Genomic DNA, 21,869 nt, shown 5'->3' on the forward strand with positions numbered 1-21,869 from the left:
TTTCCCTCTGATTTTTCTCCCAGTGGATCTGAACGAGTGCTCCGAGTAGATCTTCTCTTTAGCCTTTCCAACTCATGGCCATCTCTCCCCCCTAACTCTCAGTGCCTATTTCTGTTAGACTTGGAGAAAAGCTGAGATTCTTACTCTCATTAAATAAATATTAACATTAAAAGACAAACCCAGAAGCAGCTTCCCATCATTCTGAAGAGAGTTATTAACAAGTTGAACTGATGGTGCACATTTCCTTACAGTCCCCTCTTCTTTTCAATTTTCTTGCAGAATGTTTCTTTGCCACGCCAGGGTCGAGATTGGGTGCAGATGTAAGAAAACTTATCACACAGCAGACTACATGACACCCATAACCCTCCCCTCCATGGAAAATGGTGTAATACACACAGCACTGCTGACACAGAGCCTAAACACACAATGGCAGGAGATCCAACAGATAAAGGAGGTCACACTTTGTTTTTGGGATATCTCACAACACACACACAAGCAGCTGATTAGAATTAGAGGGAAAGGGTGAGAACAGAAGAAAAAGTTTACAAGCGTTTTGCAACTCAGCAGTGAGTTGGGGAGAAGAGGAGGAAGAGAGAAATCCTAAAGGCTTAACCGCTATAGCTTCTTGTCTGAGAGTATGTCAGGGATAACAGCAGTTAGTCATGCACAAATCCATACTGCCTGGAACACGCAGACAGAAGCATGAGTACAGAAGCTGTGGTTTGGATACACAGGCACTTTATATATATTTACTTGTAGCAAAACTTGTACGAGATGGAAATAAATAAATAATCATGGCAAGAAGGAAGAAATTCAATCACAAATCAGGGAGAAAATTCTTCCAAAAGGGTTCAAGTAAGATCTTTTAAACATTACAGCTTAAACATGTATAAATAACACATTCAAAGTAAATCACAATGGTGATAAAAAGCAAGTTAAGTCCAAATAAACAGAGTAAACCTGGAGTGACCATTTTGCACCAGTAGTGCCACAAATCATTTCTATCTGCCTGCTTTGGTCTCCGACTCTCACATCCAGCTGTTCTCTACAGGAAGAAGCTCCGAAACCCCAGCAGCATTACAATCAGCTTTTCTCGTTGCTACAGGGAAAAGCAAAAGGAGGGGAACTTCAAGTTGTAATTGAGGATGAAGAGGTCAAAGCAGTCCTGGACTCAGCAAAACACCTGAATTCAAACAGGCCTCGTCTCTTTTCTCCCTTATACAAAAACCACACAGGTCATTGTTAAAGATGGGACATTTAATCAGCAGCTCTGCCATTCTCTTTTTCAGTCTTTTTTATTCTTTATCACTATGACATCAGAGGTAGGCTGGGCAACTAAAAAAATAAAAATAAAAAAAATAAAGGAGGGGAAAAAAAAAAAAAAAAAAAAAAAAGCAATCTTCAACACCCACACCCTCATCCCCCTTCTCCTCCCTTCTCTTCCTCCTTCCCCTCCCTCTTCTAGTCTCCCCCATGCTTTGTGAAAAACTCAAGGCATCAGTGGTGAGAGCTCATTCTGTTGAAGTGGCCGGCTTTTGAACCATGCCCCAGTCTGAGCACCAGGAAAGCTAAGTCCACAGGGAGAAGTGCAGCTTTGGGAACTAGGGCCTTGCATTGTGATTTATTGCTACAGGAGGAGTGAGTAGAGGAGAGAACCTCTGAAGACTTGGACAAAGAGAGAGACAGAGACATGAGTCCTGCGCACTGCAGCCCGGTGAAGACAGAATATAATATACACGTGAAACCATAACTGCAGGAAAACATCCATCTCACTACTGGTAACAAAAAGGTAAACGCTGCCCCAGTTTTATTCTGTTTTCAATTTTGATATTGGAATCAGTGAGTGTGTGTGTCTGTCAGCAAGATGGTGTTTTGTGTGTGTGTCTGGGCAGCTGTGAGAGCTCTGGCTGAGAGGTTGGAGAGGTTAGGACGTTTCGTGACTGGAGGTTGCATCTGCAGACAGAAACATTTAGCAACGCTTCTTTGGCTATCCCTGGAGTCTGACTGGGATATACCGTGTACAGCATACTGAGAAGTGTATCGTGTGTACATTTAACATATGTAATGTATATGAGGCCAAGAAAGAAATCTGGACAGAATTTATGATCCTAGTTGTATTAAGAAAGGGCAAAAACAGCTGAAGTCAGAAAGTACAACTATTTCTGGTGTGCAGGGCCATGATTTACATCAGTTATGCAAAACTATTTAAAAAAATATATAGTTAATGAGTTGTTTCATCTAGATGTGAGAATGGAGAAACATCCAAGATCTTAAACTTGCTCTGAATATGACATTAAACCTTACCTGAGGAGAAAGAAAAAGCCAGAAAGAAGACAAAAAAAGAAAAGAGGAAGAAAACTGGGACATTCCAGCAAAACACTTGAGGGAGAGTGATCAGCTCAGATGGAGAGATTTGAGCTCTGCTCCTAGGCCTGTTTATTTTTTCTTGGCTTTTGGTTTCCTAATACAGTCTGAACCTGGCTGCTAACAGGGGTACAGGGATGTAGCCGAGTTAACCTGGTGGAAATCGGGGTTAGGCCAATAAGTTCCATCTGTACATTCAGACGTGGTGACATCTCATCTCATCTCACAGCCCCTTTTGGAAGGTTTAAAAGTGAGCAGATTGTTTCTACGACAGTTTATAACACGACCCTGAACAGGGAGCTTAAGGGAAAAGATAAAAATGCACTGTAAGCCAACCTTAACCACATCCTCTATCAAATAAACCCCATGGACATTAGACACTTCAGTCCCAACCTTGTCATGATGGCAAAAGCTTTGAACCCTAATAACATCAATATGGTGCTCTTCCATATCAACAACTCACAATTATCTTCAAATGTTTTTGCTCACGTCCTGGTCTGTTGGTGGTATCTGTGGAAACATTCTGCTCGCTACAAAGCCACATCTGTGAATGCTGTAAAGGTCCGTGAGAGACACGCAGACCTTCAAAAAGCCAGTGTTTGAAGTAAAAGGCAAAATGAGCGATGGCGAAAAGGCTAAGAAAACACTGCACGAGCATGCTCATTTTTCCGCTTAGAGTAATAAATCATAATATCGATACCTCTAATAATTCAGGCTGGAAAAATAAGGGGGAGAAAAAAAAGATAAAAAGATAAAGGGGAGGCAGGAACAGCTGTCTGAGAAATATCCAGAACATTCCATGCTGAAGCACCAGCATTCGGCTCTACCTGAACCGTGACTGCACAAGGGACAGGCTTTAAAAAACGGGTCATTACTTACAATCCACGCATAAACCAACCATTCTCTTAGCCTTCACCTTAAGAGTTTTAAATCACAGCAGAAAATCTGTTTGATGTCTTTTCTATTTAAAGTTTGCAAAAGTCCCACAACAAGCCAGTCAGGCAGTGCGTGGTCCATCAGAGCCAGTTACCTGCAGCCCTCCCCACCAGTCCCTTTATAGACTACGCTGTAACTCAGCACGAGACTCATAGCTCACCCAGCCAGCGCCAACAAACAGCTGCGGTGTTTGGGCAGCAGGCACGCATCCAATCGTATCTTGCATTTTTAACCCGTGTCAATGCTAGTCTCAACTGATTTTATCTGCAAAACGCAGCCAATTAGACAAGCGGACAAAGATAACATCCTGGATAAAGTCTTATCCAAAAACACTGCTCCTGCACTACTGTGTGCACATGTTAAACCCAACCACAGAACAACAAGTCTGACACATTACATATCTCTTAAAACTCAAACCGACATTATGAGCCACACAAACTTTTAGACTTTATAAGGACATACAAAAACTAGTGGAGGATAAAGTCAAGGATAGTCACAGCAAAGTTTGTTTGAACTCTGAAGCTCATTAATGAGAGCTTGGACACAGCTGAACAGACTGGTCACCGTAGGGAGGAAGAGGTCAGCCAGAAGGTCAGGGTAAATAGACGGGTGAAGTGGAGGCATGTAACTAAGTAGAGCCAGTGGACAGCAAGCGTGTAATGCAATGTGCAAATTTATGTGTTCTTCCTTGTTGATTTAGCTAATAGAAAGCATGTGTAGTCTGAGGTATGAGTTTAAGGCTAGGTGTGACTCAGAAGAGAAATAAAAACCAAGGAAAAGTATGCACGAGTGGCCAAAGAATGTAATAAATCAGAAATTTTTATCCATCCAGCCAAACAAACATTCATATAAATTCTTTTTAAAAAAAAAATATTTTCCCCCTCCTTGCTCTCCTGGATCGCCTGACCTTCCTGAAAGTAATTTTTGCTCCACAAAACCTGAAGCAGCAATCCAGATATTCATTTATTTATCAGTTATGAACCAAAGAGTACGCCAACCAGGACAGGTGAAGCTACAGCTTATCTATCAACCTAGCTAGGTGACGGGTGGGAAATTAATTTTCACCAAGAAACTGGGACTGTTGTGGAGGGTTACATAAATAAAATAAAGATTCAATCAATCAATCAATCAATCAATCAATCAATCGACGAAATTAATACCGAGGTTATTGGTGGAGCACAAAACAGTCCCAGTTTCTCACGTGATCCATTGAGAAGATAAATTAGCCACCTGACTGAGAGAATACACTACAAAGGAAGATGCAAGTTTATGGTATCATCAGTTGGTTTTTTCATGCACAAGAATGAATAACGCCAAAGATGTGTGTGTGCATCGTCTATCCTATAGCAGGGGAAGCAAGAGGAAGAGTGTCATGTAATAACGACAGTGTTGGAAATCTCAGTCATTACATTAAGCACAGCACAGACAAAAGGATGACCCTGTGTGAACAGAGTTTCTGTGCATTTAAGTGCATGTTATGAACGCAGAGTAAGACGGGGAACCCGCTTTCCACAAAGACCAATTGATTTCAGGGGGTTGAGTGGGTGGGAGCAAAGTAGAGGAAGGGTGGGACTGTACACTAATCTACAAATAGACCTCTGACCCCAACAACAGTCTCAGCCCACATGTTTATAGAGTTTCCCCTACAGAAGAAGGAAAACAGATGGGGGCCCGTGGGGCCTCAGGGTGGTTTTGGGGGATCACGCCTCACTAACATAGCATCATCAAGGACGACAGTTTAGTAGCTAGAAAAGCAGGAGGTTGAAATAACTTGTTGGTAAGGGTTGGTTTTATTACAAATACAGGCCACCATCAGCTTAATATGCAAGTTATAACGTTTAGTGGATTGACTTAAGTTCCAGTAAAAACCTCCAGTATCCGTTTGTGGCTCAGGTTTTCTAATAAAAAGAAAATCCTACTGTAATTCTTTGCATCTGCCCTCATTTCCCTTTCAGTTTTACACCATGAACTGATATAAAACATTCCCATTACTTACTGTACCACAATGTAATTTGTATTCCATTTTAGAAGCAGCATTTAAAGTTTCTTCAGTTTTGATGAGGCTTTTACGAGTTTTCCGTGTTTTTAGCACTCCTGTGTGAATGCAGTTTTTTTGTTTTGTTTTTCTTCTCATTAACTGCTTCATAATGTCAGCGCTTTTACTACATCCCCGCTCATGCTGAGTTATCCTCCCAAAGCCATTTATTCACTCACATTTTCATTCTATCCTTCATTAAAAGCAAGTTAGATTGTTTCTTTGTTGGCCGTTCTGCATACGCTTCTGTAACCTATTGTTTCAGCAAGCGCAGGAAAACGTCTGACTTCTCATGTAACTCAGCTCTGTGTGATGTCATGAACAGAAAAAAAGCTGCTGCTGTTGTTGCTGTTTCCACGTTGTTCCTTGAATGAGAATAAACTTCTTTCCTTCACTCATCCCTATTTTCCCTATTTTGTTTTCACGTTCCCTTCTTTTTGTAACCAGTGATGAGGTGTTTGGAGGTATTTTGGACTTATTGTGGGAAAGTCTGAGGAGCAGATGAGGGAGTGGAAGCAGAGGATTTTGGAGGCTGGGAAAAACATTGACTTTGAAAATATAAATAAATTCTATCCAAGTCATTCTCTCCCACTGGCTGGACTGCAATCCATCAAGTGAGAGACTGACACATTAGAAAACCACCATGGGTGCTGAAACAAACATGCTGCAGACTGATATCATACATATGTACAGGAGGTTACAAACTGAAGCAAAAACAAATATAAAGTTTCTCATTCAGGTATTAAGCTCCCATGTGCCACCAACACAGCCTTAAAGGCACCACAGATTTTATTTTCCAACTCTATGGAACATTAAATGAGGGATAAACATCTTCATAGTCATCCCCTTGTATAGAGTTTTAATAGCGCTGCGTAACACGTTGGCTCATAATGTTCTATAAGCTTCAAATCTAGTGACCTCAAAGGCCACAGCATGATTTACATCAATCTCATACGTAAACCCAAACTATGACATCTCCTCATGCAGGGTTCAAGCACTTAGGCCTATACTTTTCTCCTGGTTTATGGAACATGTACTTCTCCACTAGCTGAGACTACAGTTAAACTACTTATGTAACCACTTGAGCAGACACTGAAGCTCATACCATCTGTGCTCCAACATTGAACCTCGTTTTCACTTGGATCAGTTCCACCATCTTGACATGAAATCACAATCAACTGGCTCTTCTCAAAATTTCTGTACATGACGTAGAGCAAGACTTTATGTAAACAGCCTAACAAACAGCACACTTGTAATTACACATCTAACTTTCTCCACGCAGTTGTTCAGATTTTTCCTTTAATTTATCACTTGTCTGTTTGGCATTCCTTCTAATATACACATTCAAGTCACCTGCAACCAGACACCTACAGGTGTCTGACAATCTCCATGCAGGCAGTTTATACTAAATATTTGTAATCGTTTTCTTCAGGTGACAAATGTGTATGTTTTTTGCAATTATGCACAGTGAAACCCAAGGTTATAAGAGTGCCTGCCATATGGCCATCTCTGTGAAGTCAGCCCTAACAATCATTATGCTGTGGATCCAAATATTACAAGCTAATTTTTCCCTACCAGGAGTAAAGTAAGCAGATGTCTTTCTTAATGACTTCTCTGGTCATTTCCTCTCTTACAACAATCATAATATAATTATAACATCAGCCTCTAGATGAACAACCTTAAGGTAGAGGAAACTGGCTGTCATTGTGCCGTCATTGTAAATATAGTACACCAAGACCAATTTGAAAAGCAGTTATTAAGCATGACGCCAATTCGCATTTTGTAATTCGTAATTTTGTTTCTATATAGAAATTTTTCATATGTGTGCAAGTGTGGTGAACACCTTTGTAAATGATCAAAAAAAGAATAAAGTGACTAAAAAACATAAAACAAAATATAGTGCAACTACAGCTGAAGTGCAGAATTTGCATTTATAATAGTGTAATGGTTCATACAGTGGAATGACTGTGGATTGAAAATACATTAACCCACAGCACAGACAGGGACATACAAAAAGAGACATGCAGACAGGGGAGTGCGGACAATTAAAGAGATACTGTAAGATAGATAAGGAAGTGCATTCCCTGCAATGCATGACAGAGGTGCATGAGATCATACTACTGCCAACAAGATGGAGAAAAAAAAAAAAAGGCATGCAGAGGTGACCGTTTCAAATCCTTTGTCAGTCCTTCACTGGTTTAAAAAAAAAGGACTACACATGAGTTTTTGCTTGTAAGGCAGCGCCAACAAAAAAATAACAATCCTATTCATATTAAAGTAGAAAATTGGTTTAAATTTTTTTTATTTGGTATACTACTTACAGTCTAGTTCTCCCATGTGCTTTTAGTTAACTGTGACTGAAAAGGGTGGAAGGAGCACTAAACAGAGGGAGCAAAGAGGAAGAAAGCAATGAAAAAAAAAAAAAGGGGGGAAAGTCAAGAGGATGGGGCTTTCACATTGAAAGAAAGTGCCAGAGAATTCTGTTGAGAATAAAAAGGAATGAGAGTAGTTTATGTATGAGAGGATTTGCCTCAGGTTATGTTCATGATGACTGACCTGAAAGGCAAAAAGGGCCATGACCCATTTTCTACCACCATTACTTTCTTCCATCTTTAACCTCCTACTGTCTCTCAACCACCTGACGATACATTTTAAGTGAAATAATACTTGCAGCCTATAACTTGCACATCAAGTTTGTGACCTTAAGCTAACTTGGTACTACACATTCTTGCTTCCTAACTCCAAAAACACAATGGTTAATGTCCTGCATTAACGGCTGCATCCATTTTTTTATACGCAATGCAGCCTGAGGAGAAACAATCAAGGAGTGTGAATTCATGCATATATGGACAGATGTGTACTACTGCATAAGTATAAAAAGATACGTTACCAGATGTTCTTTAAACACAGGTGAGCTTTGTGTTTTTCTTTTAACAACCCTTACAGGCCTGAACCAATTTAGATGGGTTTTTTTCTTCTTACTCAAAGGGCACTCTGCTTGTTCTGGTGAAACACTCTCAATGTTGTACCTTTACAACACACTACTGACCTCTCAGCATCTCCTGGAATGTCTTTGATATGCTACATTTCCATGAAAAGAGACTAGGCCCCTCATACTCAGAACCACCACACAGAAGGAAATAAAATGAAGGCAGGAGCTGAGAGAGCAAAGGGAGAGAGGAAAGGGACTGTAGGTAGGCGCTAAGGCAGGCAATAATTGATAGATGAGCTGTGACGTTACAGTTCTGTTCATGCCCCGTAAGCTTTTTGAATATGAAGACTTTGTGGAACTGATAAGTGTAAAAAGTCAACCACAGTTTAGGAGAGAAGACACTTGAGGACTGATAGTGCTGACGCTGCTGGTAAAGTCATTAGCAGCTCTCACCAAGGTCAGCAAGGACACAGTACCTGGTTACGCTGTCAGACACACAGGCTGCTGGAAAAACATACAACCATGAAAATGAATAACATCTCTGAGTAGTCATGCACACAGTAGTCAATCATACAGACAGACAAACGAACTTACACATACCATTAAAAAGGTACACACACACACACACACACACGCACACACACACACACACACACCCTGCAGATCTACAGTACTAACTGTAATTCTGTCCGCTTTTAACATTGTTCCAAGTGACATAATTGCCAGAATTCCTGAAGAACCACAATGGCGTCATATGGGAGACATACAGCGCCTGAGTTTCAGGGTGGAGGGTAGGCCTTGGCATAGAGAAAAGACTGACTGTGAAGAGTGATGGAGTGGATTAGGAGGGATAGACAGTCTTGGCCTTGCATAGGACCAGGTCGGGTGTTAAATTGAGCAGTATATGAGACTGTGAGAGCGCTTTTTGTGTGCTGATGAGAAACAGAACAAAACAAACAAACAAAAAAAATCACAAGGGGAAACAGCTTTGCACGTATTATTGATTGATTGATTTCTGACTTAATCTCACATCCATTAAAGCATGCATGTTTGGAAAATATAATTTAAATAAAATATAAATAGTACCTCTACCCAACACCCGTGCTGGCATGTTTAACTGTGTCAAAGGAAACTGCATTAGAGTCGATTTGTGGTTGGTGTGTTTCAGGTGAGGCCAGTGCAAGTAGCCAACCTAGTTACAAAGGACAGTAACATTATGTCTAAGCCGTGGACCCTGTGGACAACTAAGAAAAAAACAATCCTCAAGTAGTAAGTCAGAAGCCAGGTATTTATATTTTAATGTCATGGTGGAACAACGTGGAACAGACTTTATATCTAAAAAAAAACAAAAAACTATACAGCCAAGGGGCACTGAATTTCCTACTGAGGTGCATGGCCACAACATATCTTTTACACCCTCTTAAGGCTGGAGTATTCCCTCAATTGTATGCAAAAGGTTTTTACGCTATGTTAAAAAATGCCAGCAGCTTAGTGAGGTGCTTTTTAGCAGCCTGTGCTGCATGCTAACCACCATTTCCTGTTGCTAAGAACTGAAAAATCCTCAGCTACGGATGAAATCTGTCTCATTACTGTAACTTTACGTTCACACTGGAGGACAGGTGAGACAAATACAGTAACGATACAATAACCATGGAGTAGATTATACTCCTCTATTCTCAAACTACCCATGCCTGTAGCAGATGACATCCCCAGCATGGCACATTATTATTAAAAAGCTTGTTGATACATTTAGCTTGATGTGGGTCTGCCATGTAAGCATCAATCAGCAAGAATCAGGTAACTGTAACACATTAGGTTGCCATTTTCTGTCATATCAATAAAAGTGTATCTGTTGCGGGGAAAAGAAACTAAGAAGAGACTGTGCTTTGCAAGCATCCAACTTAAAATAAATGAAGTTACCATCCATTTTCTGCTGCTTGCTCCAGTATCTACAGTACAGTCCAGAAACTGGAAGTTGATTCCTGTGGTCAACTTGCTGAGAAATACTAAAAAGGGTTCCTGATTCCTACAGTTGGGGGAAAAAAAAAAAACAAAACAAAAAAACAACTTTAAGTAGGATCTTATAGAAGCCGGGAGGATGGGAGTTTGCCAAGTCTCTGTCCAAGACTAAAGAAGATAAACTAAATCCAAGGGCAGGATGAAGATAAAGATAAATCAGCAACAGTTAGATATCATACCTCCTTAATAGGGGGAAACCAAGAGAAACTCTGAAAAATGGGGTGTCTGTCAGCAGGGGAACTAACTAAGACAGAAAGCAGACGTAAGCCAGTTGGCTGGACAGAAAATGTGTTCTCTCTTTCACCATTTCCACACAAATAACAGTCTGTGGGAGCAGTACGTGACAAATTCTCGACTGGATACTTTCCTAAACAATTACAGATTGTCTGCTGATTTTTTTTTTTTTTTTAAGAAAGAAAAAAAGAAGAAGCTTCAAATACTATTTCATCAAAATTCTATAGCCCTCTGCTCTGGAAAAGCAAATAATTGACAGTCCTGGTGTTTTTATTCCTTGTACACAAAGAAAAGGTTGTTTCCTTAACTCCTAAGGTCTTGTGTTCTTTCAGGGAGGCCTGGAGGGAGTACCAGTAGCTGCCCATCTATCCATTCAGTCAGCCAGCAGCAATGCAAGGGCTGATGTGGAGTCTGTGCGCCTTGCTCTGCCTCTCCCTCTGGCAGGAAAGTTACTGCAGGAGCTCCAGGGAAGCCCGGAGGACCAAAGAGCCTTCTCTCCACAGGAGTAAAAGAGCTCCTCTGGATCCTGATGCCAAAAAATGCTCTTATACCTTCCTTGTACCTGAGCAGAGAATCACAGGTAGAAAAGATGCTATTTTTCGAAAAGTACCCGTAGTACAATATGGTTGAACTAGTCTCTCTTTTGCTTTCCATTACATCAAAACAGCTTCTTATTAATCTCTTAAATCATATCTGTCATCAGGTCCAATCTGTGCCAGCACCACAGGCCCAGAGCCAGACAAGGAAAGAGTGACCCGTATGGAGATTGCAGATGTGCGGGAAGTGCTCAACAAACAGCGCCGTGAGATTGAGACGCTGCAGCTGGTGGTAGATGTGGATGGTAACTTGGTGAATGAGATGAAGCTGCTGCGGAAAGAGAGCAGGAACATGAACTCCAGGGTGACCCAACTATATATGCAGCTGCTACATGAGATCATCAGGAAGAGAGACAACTCCTTGGAGCTTGCCCAGCTGGAGAACCGTGTCCTCAATGTGACCTCAGAGATGATGCGACTGGCTTCAAGGTATAGGGAGCTAGAGGCCCGTTTTGCCACAATGGCCGGAGTGGTCAACAACCAGTCCATTCTCATATCTGCACTGGAGGAGCAGTGTATGAGGACGCTGGGACGCAGTGAGTTGCCTGCAGTTCCCCCTCTGGTGCAGGTGGTACCGCAGAATATACCAGTCAACAACCGTTTCACGAATGAGATACAGAGGGACAATAACAACAGGGAGTTCTCCCGTGGACCACGCATCAACCCACCTACAATAAGCCCTTTTGGGATTGACCCTCCACCACCGCAAGGAACGCTTACCTCTGATGGTAAGTACAAATTTAAAATGGCAGGCAAAGACTGAGGAATAACTGAGGACTGTAAAACAGTCAGGAATCTAATGACTTTTAGTAGACTGACGCAGGCTGAGCTAAAGTAAGATGTCTTAAGTAACTGTCAGAAACCGTGCTAATTGTACACACAACTACTAAAGTATAATTAGCTAGGGATCGCAATTCAAAACCTAATTTCTCGCAACAGTTGGTACTGTTGAGGCACAGTTGGCTCATGCTTGGCATGCTACAGAGGCAGTGAAATCATACATTCCTATGATCCCACTTGGCTGCTTGTATTGGCAGCATGACACTGAGCATATGCACTAAATTAGTGGGATGGGGATTAGGCCTCTTTTAACAGCATTAAGAAGACTTGGTATAATGGGAAAAGATATATCTTCAATTGGATAAGTAAAGGGGCAGGGTATAGTTAAAGTAACCATCCACTGGATTTGCCCAACAAGTCTGAGAACCACTGAAACAACTAATCAGATAAAATCCTCTAAATAGACAATGCTCCTTTGTTCTTTTCTTCCCCCCCCCCAAAAAAGTTGACCAATCCTGACATCTGAGAAAGATAATCGCCAATGTGAAACTAATTTGCAAGGTAGACTGCTACTTGGAAACGGCTCCTAAAACTTGGTCCGCGCACTTGTATTTTGACTGGCGATTAAAGTATGGGGAAGAATGTTGAAAGGGGTTATACAATCCCTGAAACGGTGAAACAGACAAAGGGGAAAGCAAAACAAAGCCTGTCTGAAAAATGATGGGTCAGAACCAGACAAATTTAAGGGCCAAGATAAACGTATTTTTGACAGGGTCACAGTTTAACTACATTATCGTCTTCATCATCATCATCTTATCAAGTTTAAACCAATACATTTCACAGCTTATTTGTAAGTTACCCTTTACTTTCAGTCATTTGGTATGCACGTCTATGACGAATTATAAGGTATATATCTATATATATATTGATATTTTTTCTTCAACCTATAATAAACAATGGAGCCTGAACATCCTCGGCTGAACAAACTGTATGAAAGCACCATTTAAAAAAAAAAACAACAACAACAAAACAAAAACAAAATTTACCTTAAAAAAGGTTATCAGAATGAAAAAAACCCCCAAACAAACACATTTTTATATCAGGAAATATTTGAGAAAACATGCACCAATGCCATAAAACTGCATCTAAGATATGGCAAAGTATCCCCTATTCTGCGCTTTACATATGGCAGAGTTTAATAATGACATAAAATTCAGGTGCATACCATTTTGGAAATAATTAAGTCAGTTTTTCTGTTTATGATCATTCGGGCAGTATAATTAGACCTTAGCATTAACATATTTTTGCTTTGTTTTAAAAAGGCATCAGCTTACAGCCACTGCCCTGTCATTGCAAAAAGGAAAAAAAGAAAGAATGAAAGTCTATACAAGAGTTAATGCCTATACAGTCATTTTAAATGTGCGTTAATCAAAAGTGTCTGGTTTCTCATGAAAGCACACATCAATCAGTGAAACACCGTTCTTCTTAAATCACGACCTGTCGCCCCCTCCACTGACATTCAAATAATGACATGCTTCTTTTAAGCTCAAAGAGCAGAGAAGCATATTTTAAAAGCCTCCACATAAAAAAAAAATAAAAAAAATAAAAAAAAAAAATCTCCAAAGAAACACAAAGGTAGAAGACGGCATGAGGTGAGGAAGTGCTCGTGGGAGGTAAAATTGCAGAGACTGAACTTGTAAATGACAAGAAGACCGCGTATCCTTTTAACTACCTCCAGCTATGTACAGTTCCTCATCTACCTCACCAAGCTGTAACTGTCTGCTTAGTTATCAGCCGATTAAAGTGTATTTGAACTGACAGACATACTACAAACAACATTCTGACCATATCCTTACTGACCTTATCCACCAGCTGCTGTTTTCACAGACTCGATTAGTGCTGCTCCTTCATGATCGAGATAAAAAGTTATAATAAGAAGATATAATTTTGTTTTTTCTATAGAGTTTTTATGGATGAGTTTTTCCAGCAGACAAGATAGATCTAAAACAAGGAGGGAAAAGTGTAAAACAGAAAGCCACCACAGGTCCTAGCAGGCCCTCTCCCATGTAGGTTCCATACAAGTATAAATACGCACCGCTTCACCACAGTTTGGTCTAGATGAACCAAACTACTATGCATTATACTGGGTACCTATGTGCTTTCAGAGTCTACCACAGGCCTGTAGACTAGACAGACAGACCCAGCTTGTGTTGATACTGGTTTAATAAATATTCACAGAGAGAAAGAAGAAATGTAGCGGGTTTAGATTCAGCTGCTTCAGCTCAGCTCTGGTGCAGCGCCACCTCATAGCTTTGACTGAAGGTGGAATCTAGGTGAATATTAAATAACAGCTTTGGTGTGCAGATGAAAGCTTATGCAACTTCAGACTGTGGGATGTTTGGGTGGTCTGAGCAAAGATGTTAATTCTCAGCTTTGTCTTCCCTTTTAATCTAGTTTATAATGACTTTCTGTATGAGAACTACAAAGAGTGACATTTAAATCAAGACATATTCTGGTCTAATTACTCAGAAGTTTCCAACTGTGTGCAAGTCAGATCATTTGTGTTGTTGAAAAAATAAAGAAAAATCAAGATTCTGTAAGTTTGTCAAAGATATGGTAATACATGGCTTTTTGGTGCAAGTTACGGCTCATCTTAGCATCATGCGTACCCTTGACCTTAAAATTATCACCTATTAAAACCCCCACTTGGGTTTCTCAATATTAACAATATAATTTATATGCAGATTAAAATATTACAAATGAGTGTTCATCAATATTAATGTTCAAATAAAAACCGCTCATTTATCTTCCTTTTCTACATCATTTACAACACCAGGTCCCTTCAAGGACTGCTACCAGGTGCGAAAGGCAGGCTACACCACCAGTGGCATGTACCTTCTAAAGGCAAACGGCAGTGACCGACTGATCCAAGCCTGGTGCGAGCATGGCCTCGACAATGGAGGATGGACAGTTTTGCAAAGGAGGAAAGATGGCTCTGTCAACTTCTTCCGTAACTGGGAGAACTACAAGGTAAGTTTACTGAAAAGGAGTTTAATGAAGTAACAGCAGGTCTAACAGGACATGTGATAAGAATTTTGTATCTTTCAGAAGGAAACGCCAATGTACAATAAGGGTAGGTTTAGGGCCATTAGCCAAGAATATGTAGCTTACCCAGCAGATAATCATAAAATATATACTGAACCTATGTCTCGCTAGTTGCTTATGCCAATGGCCCAAAATTAAAGTGAAAGATAAAGACAGACTCTGTATCACTCTTTTCACAAGTGCCACCTTCAAGAGAGCAATGCCAACAAAATTAGTAAGTGTGTGCAGCCCACCCCTTTCCTTAACAGCCCAGTCTCTGCGGTTCATTTTAAGGTCACTAAGCAAGCACTTGTTCAAACAGTGTAAATAGCTTAGTGGTGGATTTCCTCACACTGAAACTGCAGCCAAGAACTGAATCCAGGGACAAATGTATGCAATAAGAGAGCCCCAAGGGCTGAGAGGGAAATGCAGCTCTATTCTCAACCCCAGTGGAAATGACCCCTGTGTCTCTACTTCCCATGTCTCAGCCTTATGAGAGAAGATGACTTTATTTTTCCTGTGTCATTTCTACCAAAATACCTGACCTCCGTTTTCTCTGTATGTGATGAAGGCAAATTGCAGGAGTTCTCCTTGAGTCATAAAATTTGGATTCATGTATTAATACGGTCATGGTGATTGGATCAGGGACAGAAAACACTCTTGCAGTTCTCCACTTGCTGCATTCAACTCTCCATCTAAAACACTGCCAAATCACCGCTGGCTTTGCTGTTCAACAAATTTGTTGAGTGAGAAACCGCAGATCACAACCTTAACACATTATCATTTCAATGGGAAACAGATTTGATTTCAATTCACTTGATTGCAAGGAGAACACTCTTATAAACACAGCTCCCTGGCAAGCAATCTTAATAACCTCACTCCATTTTAATGTTTGTGTTCTTTGGAAACGATTTGCCTTCACTGACCACAGAAGCAAAAGATCTATTCATTCACCATTCAGCTAAACCGCAGTATCCAGCTTACGTAAATTAGTACTACTCGTACAAAAGTAGTGACATTGAAATCACAAGTGAAACTGTCGTACTGTCATAATGTCATAATGTGGTGCCTGTCCCCTGCAGAAAGGCTTTGGTAACATAGATGGCGAACACTGGCTCGGACTGGAAAACATCTACAATCTTACGAAACAGGGTGATTACAAGCTGATGATAGAGCTGGAAGACTGGACAGGAAAGAAGGTGTATGCCGAGTACAGCAGCTTTCATCTGGAGTCTGAGAAGGAGGGCTACCGGCTCAGGCTAGGCACCTACCAGGGCAATGCTGGTGACTCCTTTAGCAGTCACAACGGCAAACAGTTCACTACACTCGATCGTGACAAGGACTCCTTCTCTGGTAGGGGAACATATTGGTTACATTAGTTTGAAATAATTCACGCATTACTCTGATCTTATTTTCTGAGCCTGGGTTCTTCTCTTCATTAGGTAACTGCGCCCATTTCCACAAGGGCGGCTGGTGGTACAATGCCTGTGGACAGACCAATCTGAATGGGGTGTGGTACAGCGGGGGAGTTTACCGCAGCAAGTTTCAGGATGGAATCTTCTGGGCAGACTACGGGGGCGGTTTCTACTCCCTAAAATCAGTCCGCCTCATGATGCGGCCAATTGACTAAGACCATGAACCGTGGTTCTTTCAGATGCATCTCAGTCTCCATCCTTCTCTTTCTCTACCCATAAATAAATAAATACTGTAAAGGCAGAAGCAGGAATCTCTGCCACAGCTGAGGAAGAGGTAGTGACATGTTTATGGCCAACAGTCCACTCTGTGGCTAGTTAACTGTTACGCTGACATGAAGACTGATACCACTGCCTTCCCCAAGTAACTACTCTCCACCTCCTATCAGTGTGGACAGTCCATCAAGTTCCCTGAGGCCTTTTAGTATGACTATGTCCTATTTTACTCACTCTTCTTGAGATTAAGTATGTTATAAAGGGAAATTATTATTTACTACAGTGATGAGATTTCTTCTGAGCAGCTAATGGTGACTTATTGAAAGTAGTGTTCCCCATAGGATGGGGCATTGAATAAACTGCGATGTTTAATCGTGGTAGCATGAAAATGAATGCAATCTAAAGTAGTGCTGAGAAGACCTGACCAACAGTGAGAGGAAATAAATAGTTCACCTACTGTCTACTGTTTCTACTGGATTTTCTGGACTTCTGGGGCAACGACCGACCCCCAGCATCCACTCACAAACCCACCGACCGAACAGAAACAGAACCTGTGCAACAATGTGCTTGTTCAATGTGCATATGGCTGAGACCGCTTTAGTATGTAAATATCTTTGGCTTTATTTGTGAAAGTTAATTTAAAAAGGTTGTGATTCTACTCAGGCCAAATGTTCACAATGTCATCACTCTGCCATTCTTTGTTATTTATCAGTGTATTTATATTTAATAATAGTCATGGTATTGTTATATCTAGCCCTGTAACAGTACAATTCTTTACACTTTTCTTATCCAGTGTAGAAATGCATTAGTAGCACTTCAACACACATACACACACACACATGCAAACACACAAGACAAAACTAACCTGGAGTGGATATCTAGTTGACTTTAGGATGGACAAGTTGTGACATGAACTACCAGCCATCAAAGAATTAAATTCTTTCATAAACAAACTGTCTCACTTTTCACTAAGCTTCTTGTTCTAATAAATAGCAGGAGTTTCATAAAATCATTTCCCACACGAATACAACTGCAAGTGTCAGTGTGTAAAATATTAGCACAGCAATTTTATTTATAAAGGATGACAGCATCGCCTAAGATAAGCCACTTTATTGGATCTGATTTAGTTGCAATCCAAGCTGTCATAGCACTGAGTAAGATCAGGGAGACTTCCAATTAAAGGAAGCGAACAGAACAGAAATTAGCTCTGACCACACACGGGGACAGCATTTACAAATTTACAGTAGGTCAGATGTGAGACAAGAATTGTCATTTATGTCCCGTTTAGCCGAAGATACAAAGCCATCTCAAATTTTTCAGAAAACTTAATAAAACAACATAAACTGCCATCATTAAACATCTTCTAATTTGGAAACAAGTCAACAAACTAGTATTGACCAGTCATCTTAAATTATGGCTCCACTAGACTTTTCTTTTAGAAGAACTGTAAGTCAAAGCAGACCGAAGCTTTGCACTCTAAAGGTCCGGGGCAGATGAGGACTAGCCGTACTAGAGCCTGACGCAGAGGACTGTAGGTTACAGGAATCGGTTATGAAAACCTCCCGGCCCCAACCCCGCTGGCAGGATTTTTGATGTGAGATATTTGACACTTTAAACCTGCTGTTTTCCATTACATTAGTTATTCCAAACTCTGATGCTCGTGTCCCACAGCTACCACTACTCAGCAACAGCAAGCTGTTGTTGGAGCACCACTGAGCTTAATTCTGGCATTCTGTAAAAATCTCTCTCCCCTAACAAGAGGCCAAAAACAGAAAATACATGCTACAGCATCACGTTAATAAAATTACACTGGGACTATCATAAATATTAACAAGCTCTTGATCAGTGACATCCTGTTCAGAGAAGTGTAGCACCAAGTTACACGAACACAAAGGATATTTTTAATCTGTTTGTGCAACCAAGCAGATCGCGGCCAACAGCTGTTGGTTCAACTGTGTAATTGAAATCGAAAACTTTATTATTTTTAGCATTTAAAATCAGATGCAAATCAAATAGGTTTTATTTTCTTCCATGTGTACAGTACCTATGATCCTGTATTAGATATTAGATCACTTGTCGAGCAGTGTTTAGCAATACCAAAGACATTGGTGGCAAAGTTTTGCTACTGGTGTACTGCTTTTGCTAGACAAGGTAGAAGGACAGGAAATATTTTAAACTACATGAATGGTTTTATTCCTAGAGTTAACCCATATGTTTCTATGGGCTCTTTGTCCCTACGTGATTTGCTAGAGATCAAGGATGTGAGCTTAGACAGGAGGCAGCAGTGTCTGCCAAACCTAATAGTAGGTCAGAGATCAGACTGTTGCACATATACACAGTTCAGCACAAATGTGTCACTGTAGAGCCAACACATGGCTCTTTCTCCAGACCGTTTATTGCCAGTGATAGGCATCACACCCAAAAATAATGGAAATTGAGCACAGTCACAAACATGTCAAGAAGTCATTCAAATATAGTTTAGAAAACGAAACCTTTTGGTAAGAAAAAAAAAACCAACATGGTCATTTTAGCCCTCTGTTCTAAGTCGGGACTTTAATTTACGGCAACACCCAAATTCAGCAGGTACTGTGTTTAGACACCAGAGAGGTCAATATGCGAACATCAAGAGAAACCAAACTCAAATTTATTCCTTAAACACACCCAACACTTAGCTGGGAGTGATGCTCTGGAACAAGCACTGCGACTCTCAGTCTCCTGCTCATTCATTCCCGTTTTCTCCACCCTCGGAGGAATCGGGAGAATTTACGATTAAGGGAAATGTGCAGGAACAAGAAAGTGGCAATTTCTCTTTCTCTCGAGCGCCAGGTTGGCTCGATCCAGTCCTGAGGCAGCCAGCTGGTCACACATCCACAAGCATCATAGACAAGTTTATACTGTAAGTAAAGACCATGCAAATCCCACATATATGCCCTAGAAAACTCCACCCCAAGACAGAGCAACAAATGACGAATGACAAAAGCTTACCGAAAAGTAAGTTTCCTTCTGATTAACATATACACAATGACGACACAGTTTAGATGTGCATTTGTCTTATTGTTTTACAGACATCCATGATGGAGCACAGTGTGGGAAAATGGGTGACTTAAACTTTCTTTAATGGCAAACAGACTCTTGCGCGCTGCGTATTTGCTTGTGTCTGTTTGTTTGTGCATACTTGAGTGTCCAAGTCTGAATCGCACAGGGGTAGCTGTGATACGAGGCTGATTGAAAGGGAGGGACTGTGGCAGGTTAAAAAAAAGTTATTTAGCCAACCTGAAGTCAAAACAAGAACAAACAGTTCAGCTATAAAACCACACACATGGGCATGAACGTTTTCCTTGCAAACTCGTAAGGGATTCCTGTGTGATGTCATACTGTGGAGCCAGGGGGAAAAAGGAATATGAATATTCAAGGGAAGGAAAAAAAAACACAAACTTTTTAACGTGTCCTAGTGATTCATGTGTTTGTTCCTGCTAAAGGGAACTTTGATGTTTCATAAGAGAGCAGAAAATTTATGCTCAACATTCACTATTAAGCCAAATGGGGGAGGGCGGAATGAATGATGTGTTACGAAGATGCGAAAGCTTCTGAGAAAACAGACATCTTACCGAAACAGGAGGGGAAGAGAAGTAGAAGAGCAAAAACACCAACAATAAATGCAACTGTCTAACAGACAAATGATTGTCGTAGTGACGTAAAGACAAACGCAGGCAGGAAGTTTGGCTTTTCAAACCCAGACGCTTGTCATTAAAGTAACCTTTAGCCCATAAAGATAAGGTGAGTGCAAGGCATCTTAATGGATACTAAACTAGAGATTATTTATTTTTGTTTATTTTAGTGTTTTCCATTGAGATTTTTATAGACGATGATAAAAATCCCAAATATGTGAGTCACTAGAACCATTACAGCCACTTCTGCAGAGAAGGCTAAATTATTGAGCAAGTTCAAAGCTATTTAGAAATGCATCTTCAATCATTGTGGTTATATGGTACACACTGCGTCAAACACAGGCGATTAAAAAATACTACTGCTAAAAAAAGTCTTTAAAATGTACAACATCTAGTCTCCCATGGTGTAACAAACTATTGAGATATACAAGGTTTGAGGTTACCCAAGAACATTACTCACACTCAAATGTTGGAATAAACCACCTTGCACCTGTTGTACAAGCAAATACAATAACTTTCTAGTCACCCATTTATTCCTCGCTTTATATCTACATGAATCAATTTTTAATTTACAGCATATGAGCAATTTGGATAAAACATGTGGTGTTGTGTTGAGTCGGCAAAATTGCTAAAATGGAAATCTGGACTTCCAACTGACTTTTTTTTTAATCCAAAGTTTATGGTTGGAAATAAAAGTGCTTTCAAAGCAAAAATCCTACATTGCATCAGCTTCTCTAGCTTAAACCAGACCAACATTAACTTTTATTTCATCTTTTGCCATTATTGATTTCTAGAAATCAAAATCAGGCAAAAGTGCTAAGCCTGATCATTTCTTTATATTTTGAAAGGAAAATTGGAAATGGGTGTAGTGATTTTTTTTTTTTTTTAAATGAGCAAACATAAGTGGAAATACAGTATAAAAAGACAAAGAGGGTTTGTCTTCAAAAATCAGTATTTGGTATGACCAGTTTTATTCTTCAACACAGTCTGAACTCCTCTAGCTCAGCTTTCTGGTAATTTGTTTAAGTAGTCTTCAGGGATAGTTCTCCAGGCTTCCTAAAGGACTGTTGTACCTCTTGCCTAACCCTAACCCATCGTACAAACCGCAGATGATCTGAATGAAAGTTTTCAAGTTTGGATTCATCACTCCATCAGACCTGTTGCCACGGATTTTCAGTCCAGTTCCTGTGTAATTTGGCATGCGTCAGGCGTTTCTCCCCGTTTCTCTTTCTTAAGAATGGCTTCTTGACAGCCACCCTTCCACTGAGACCATTACTAATGAGGCTTTGGCAAACAGTAAATGGATCAACTGAAAGGCCAGATGTACTTCACAGGTCCTGTGTCAGGTCTTTGCTGGATTTGTATTTCCCCGTTTCATGACTTTCAAATACTGTTCATCTGCTGTTCATCTGAGATATGCGTTTGACTAATAACTCTTTGGATATCAGCTTTGGTGCAAAAGATACTGTCAAATTGTTATCTTTAAGCACTTTTCTACAGGCAGTTGTCACAGCAACACAAAATGTATCCCCA

The 21,869-nt window shown here is 40.4% G+C and overlaps 2 protein-coding genes across 3 annotated transcripts in view; one reads left to right on the forward strand and one right to left on the reverse strand.

Annotated features, from left to right (window-relative positions):
* Positions 1-21,869, reverse strand: part of ralgps2 (Ral GEF with PH domain and SH3 binding motif 2) — a 70,796-nt gene that overhangs the window by 12,544 nt on the left and 36,383 nt on the right. The window lies entirely within an intron of this gene.
* On the forward strand, positions 1,477-20,096 carry angptl1a (angiopoietin-like 1a). The gene is made up of 6 exons (XM_005478942.4): positions 1,477-1,789; positions 10,853-11,100; positions 11,224-11,844; positions 14,733-14,926; positions 16,063-16,333; positions 16,423-20,096. Exons 2-6 carry the CDS (start codon positions 10,911-10,913, stop codon positions 16,608-16,610), a joined length of 1,464 nt encoding a protein of 487 aa, XP_005478999.1. The 5' UTR covers positions 1,477-1,789; positions 10,853-10,910; the 3' UTR covers positions 16,611-20,096.

Source organism: Oreochromis niloticus, linkage group LG23 (genome assembly GCF_001858045.2).
Source record: "Oreochromis niloticus isolate F11D_XX linkage group LG23, O_niloticus_UMD_NMBU, whole genome shotgun sequence".
In the NCBI taxonomy this organism is placed as follows: domain Eukaryota; kingdom Metazoa; phylum Chordata; class Actinopteri; order Cichliformes; family Cichlidae; genus Oreochromis; species Oreochromis niloticus.

Excerpts from the sequence above, each read along its gene's own strand:
- angptl1a (XM_005478942.4), top strand. The coding sequence starts at position 10,911 with ATGCAAGGGCTGATGTGGAGTCTGTGCGCCTTGCTCTGCCTCTCCCTC. Across the intron at positions 11,845-14,732 it reads AGGAACGCTTACCTCTGATG|GTCCCTTCAAGGACTGCTAC; the intron begins GTAAGTACAAAT and ends TTACAACACCAG. Across the intron at positions 14,927-16,062 it reads GTAACTGGGAGAACTACAAG|AAAGGCTTTGGTAACATAGA; the intron begins GTAAGTTTACTG and ends TGTCCCCTGCAG.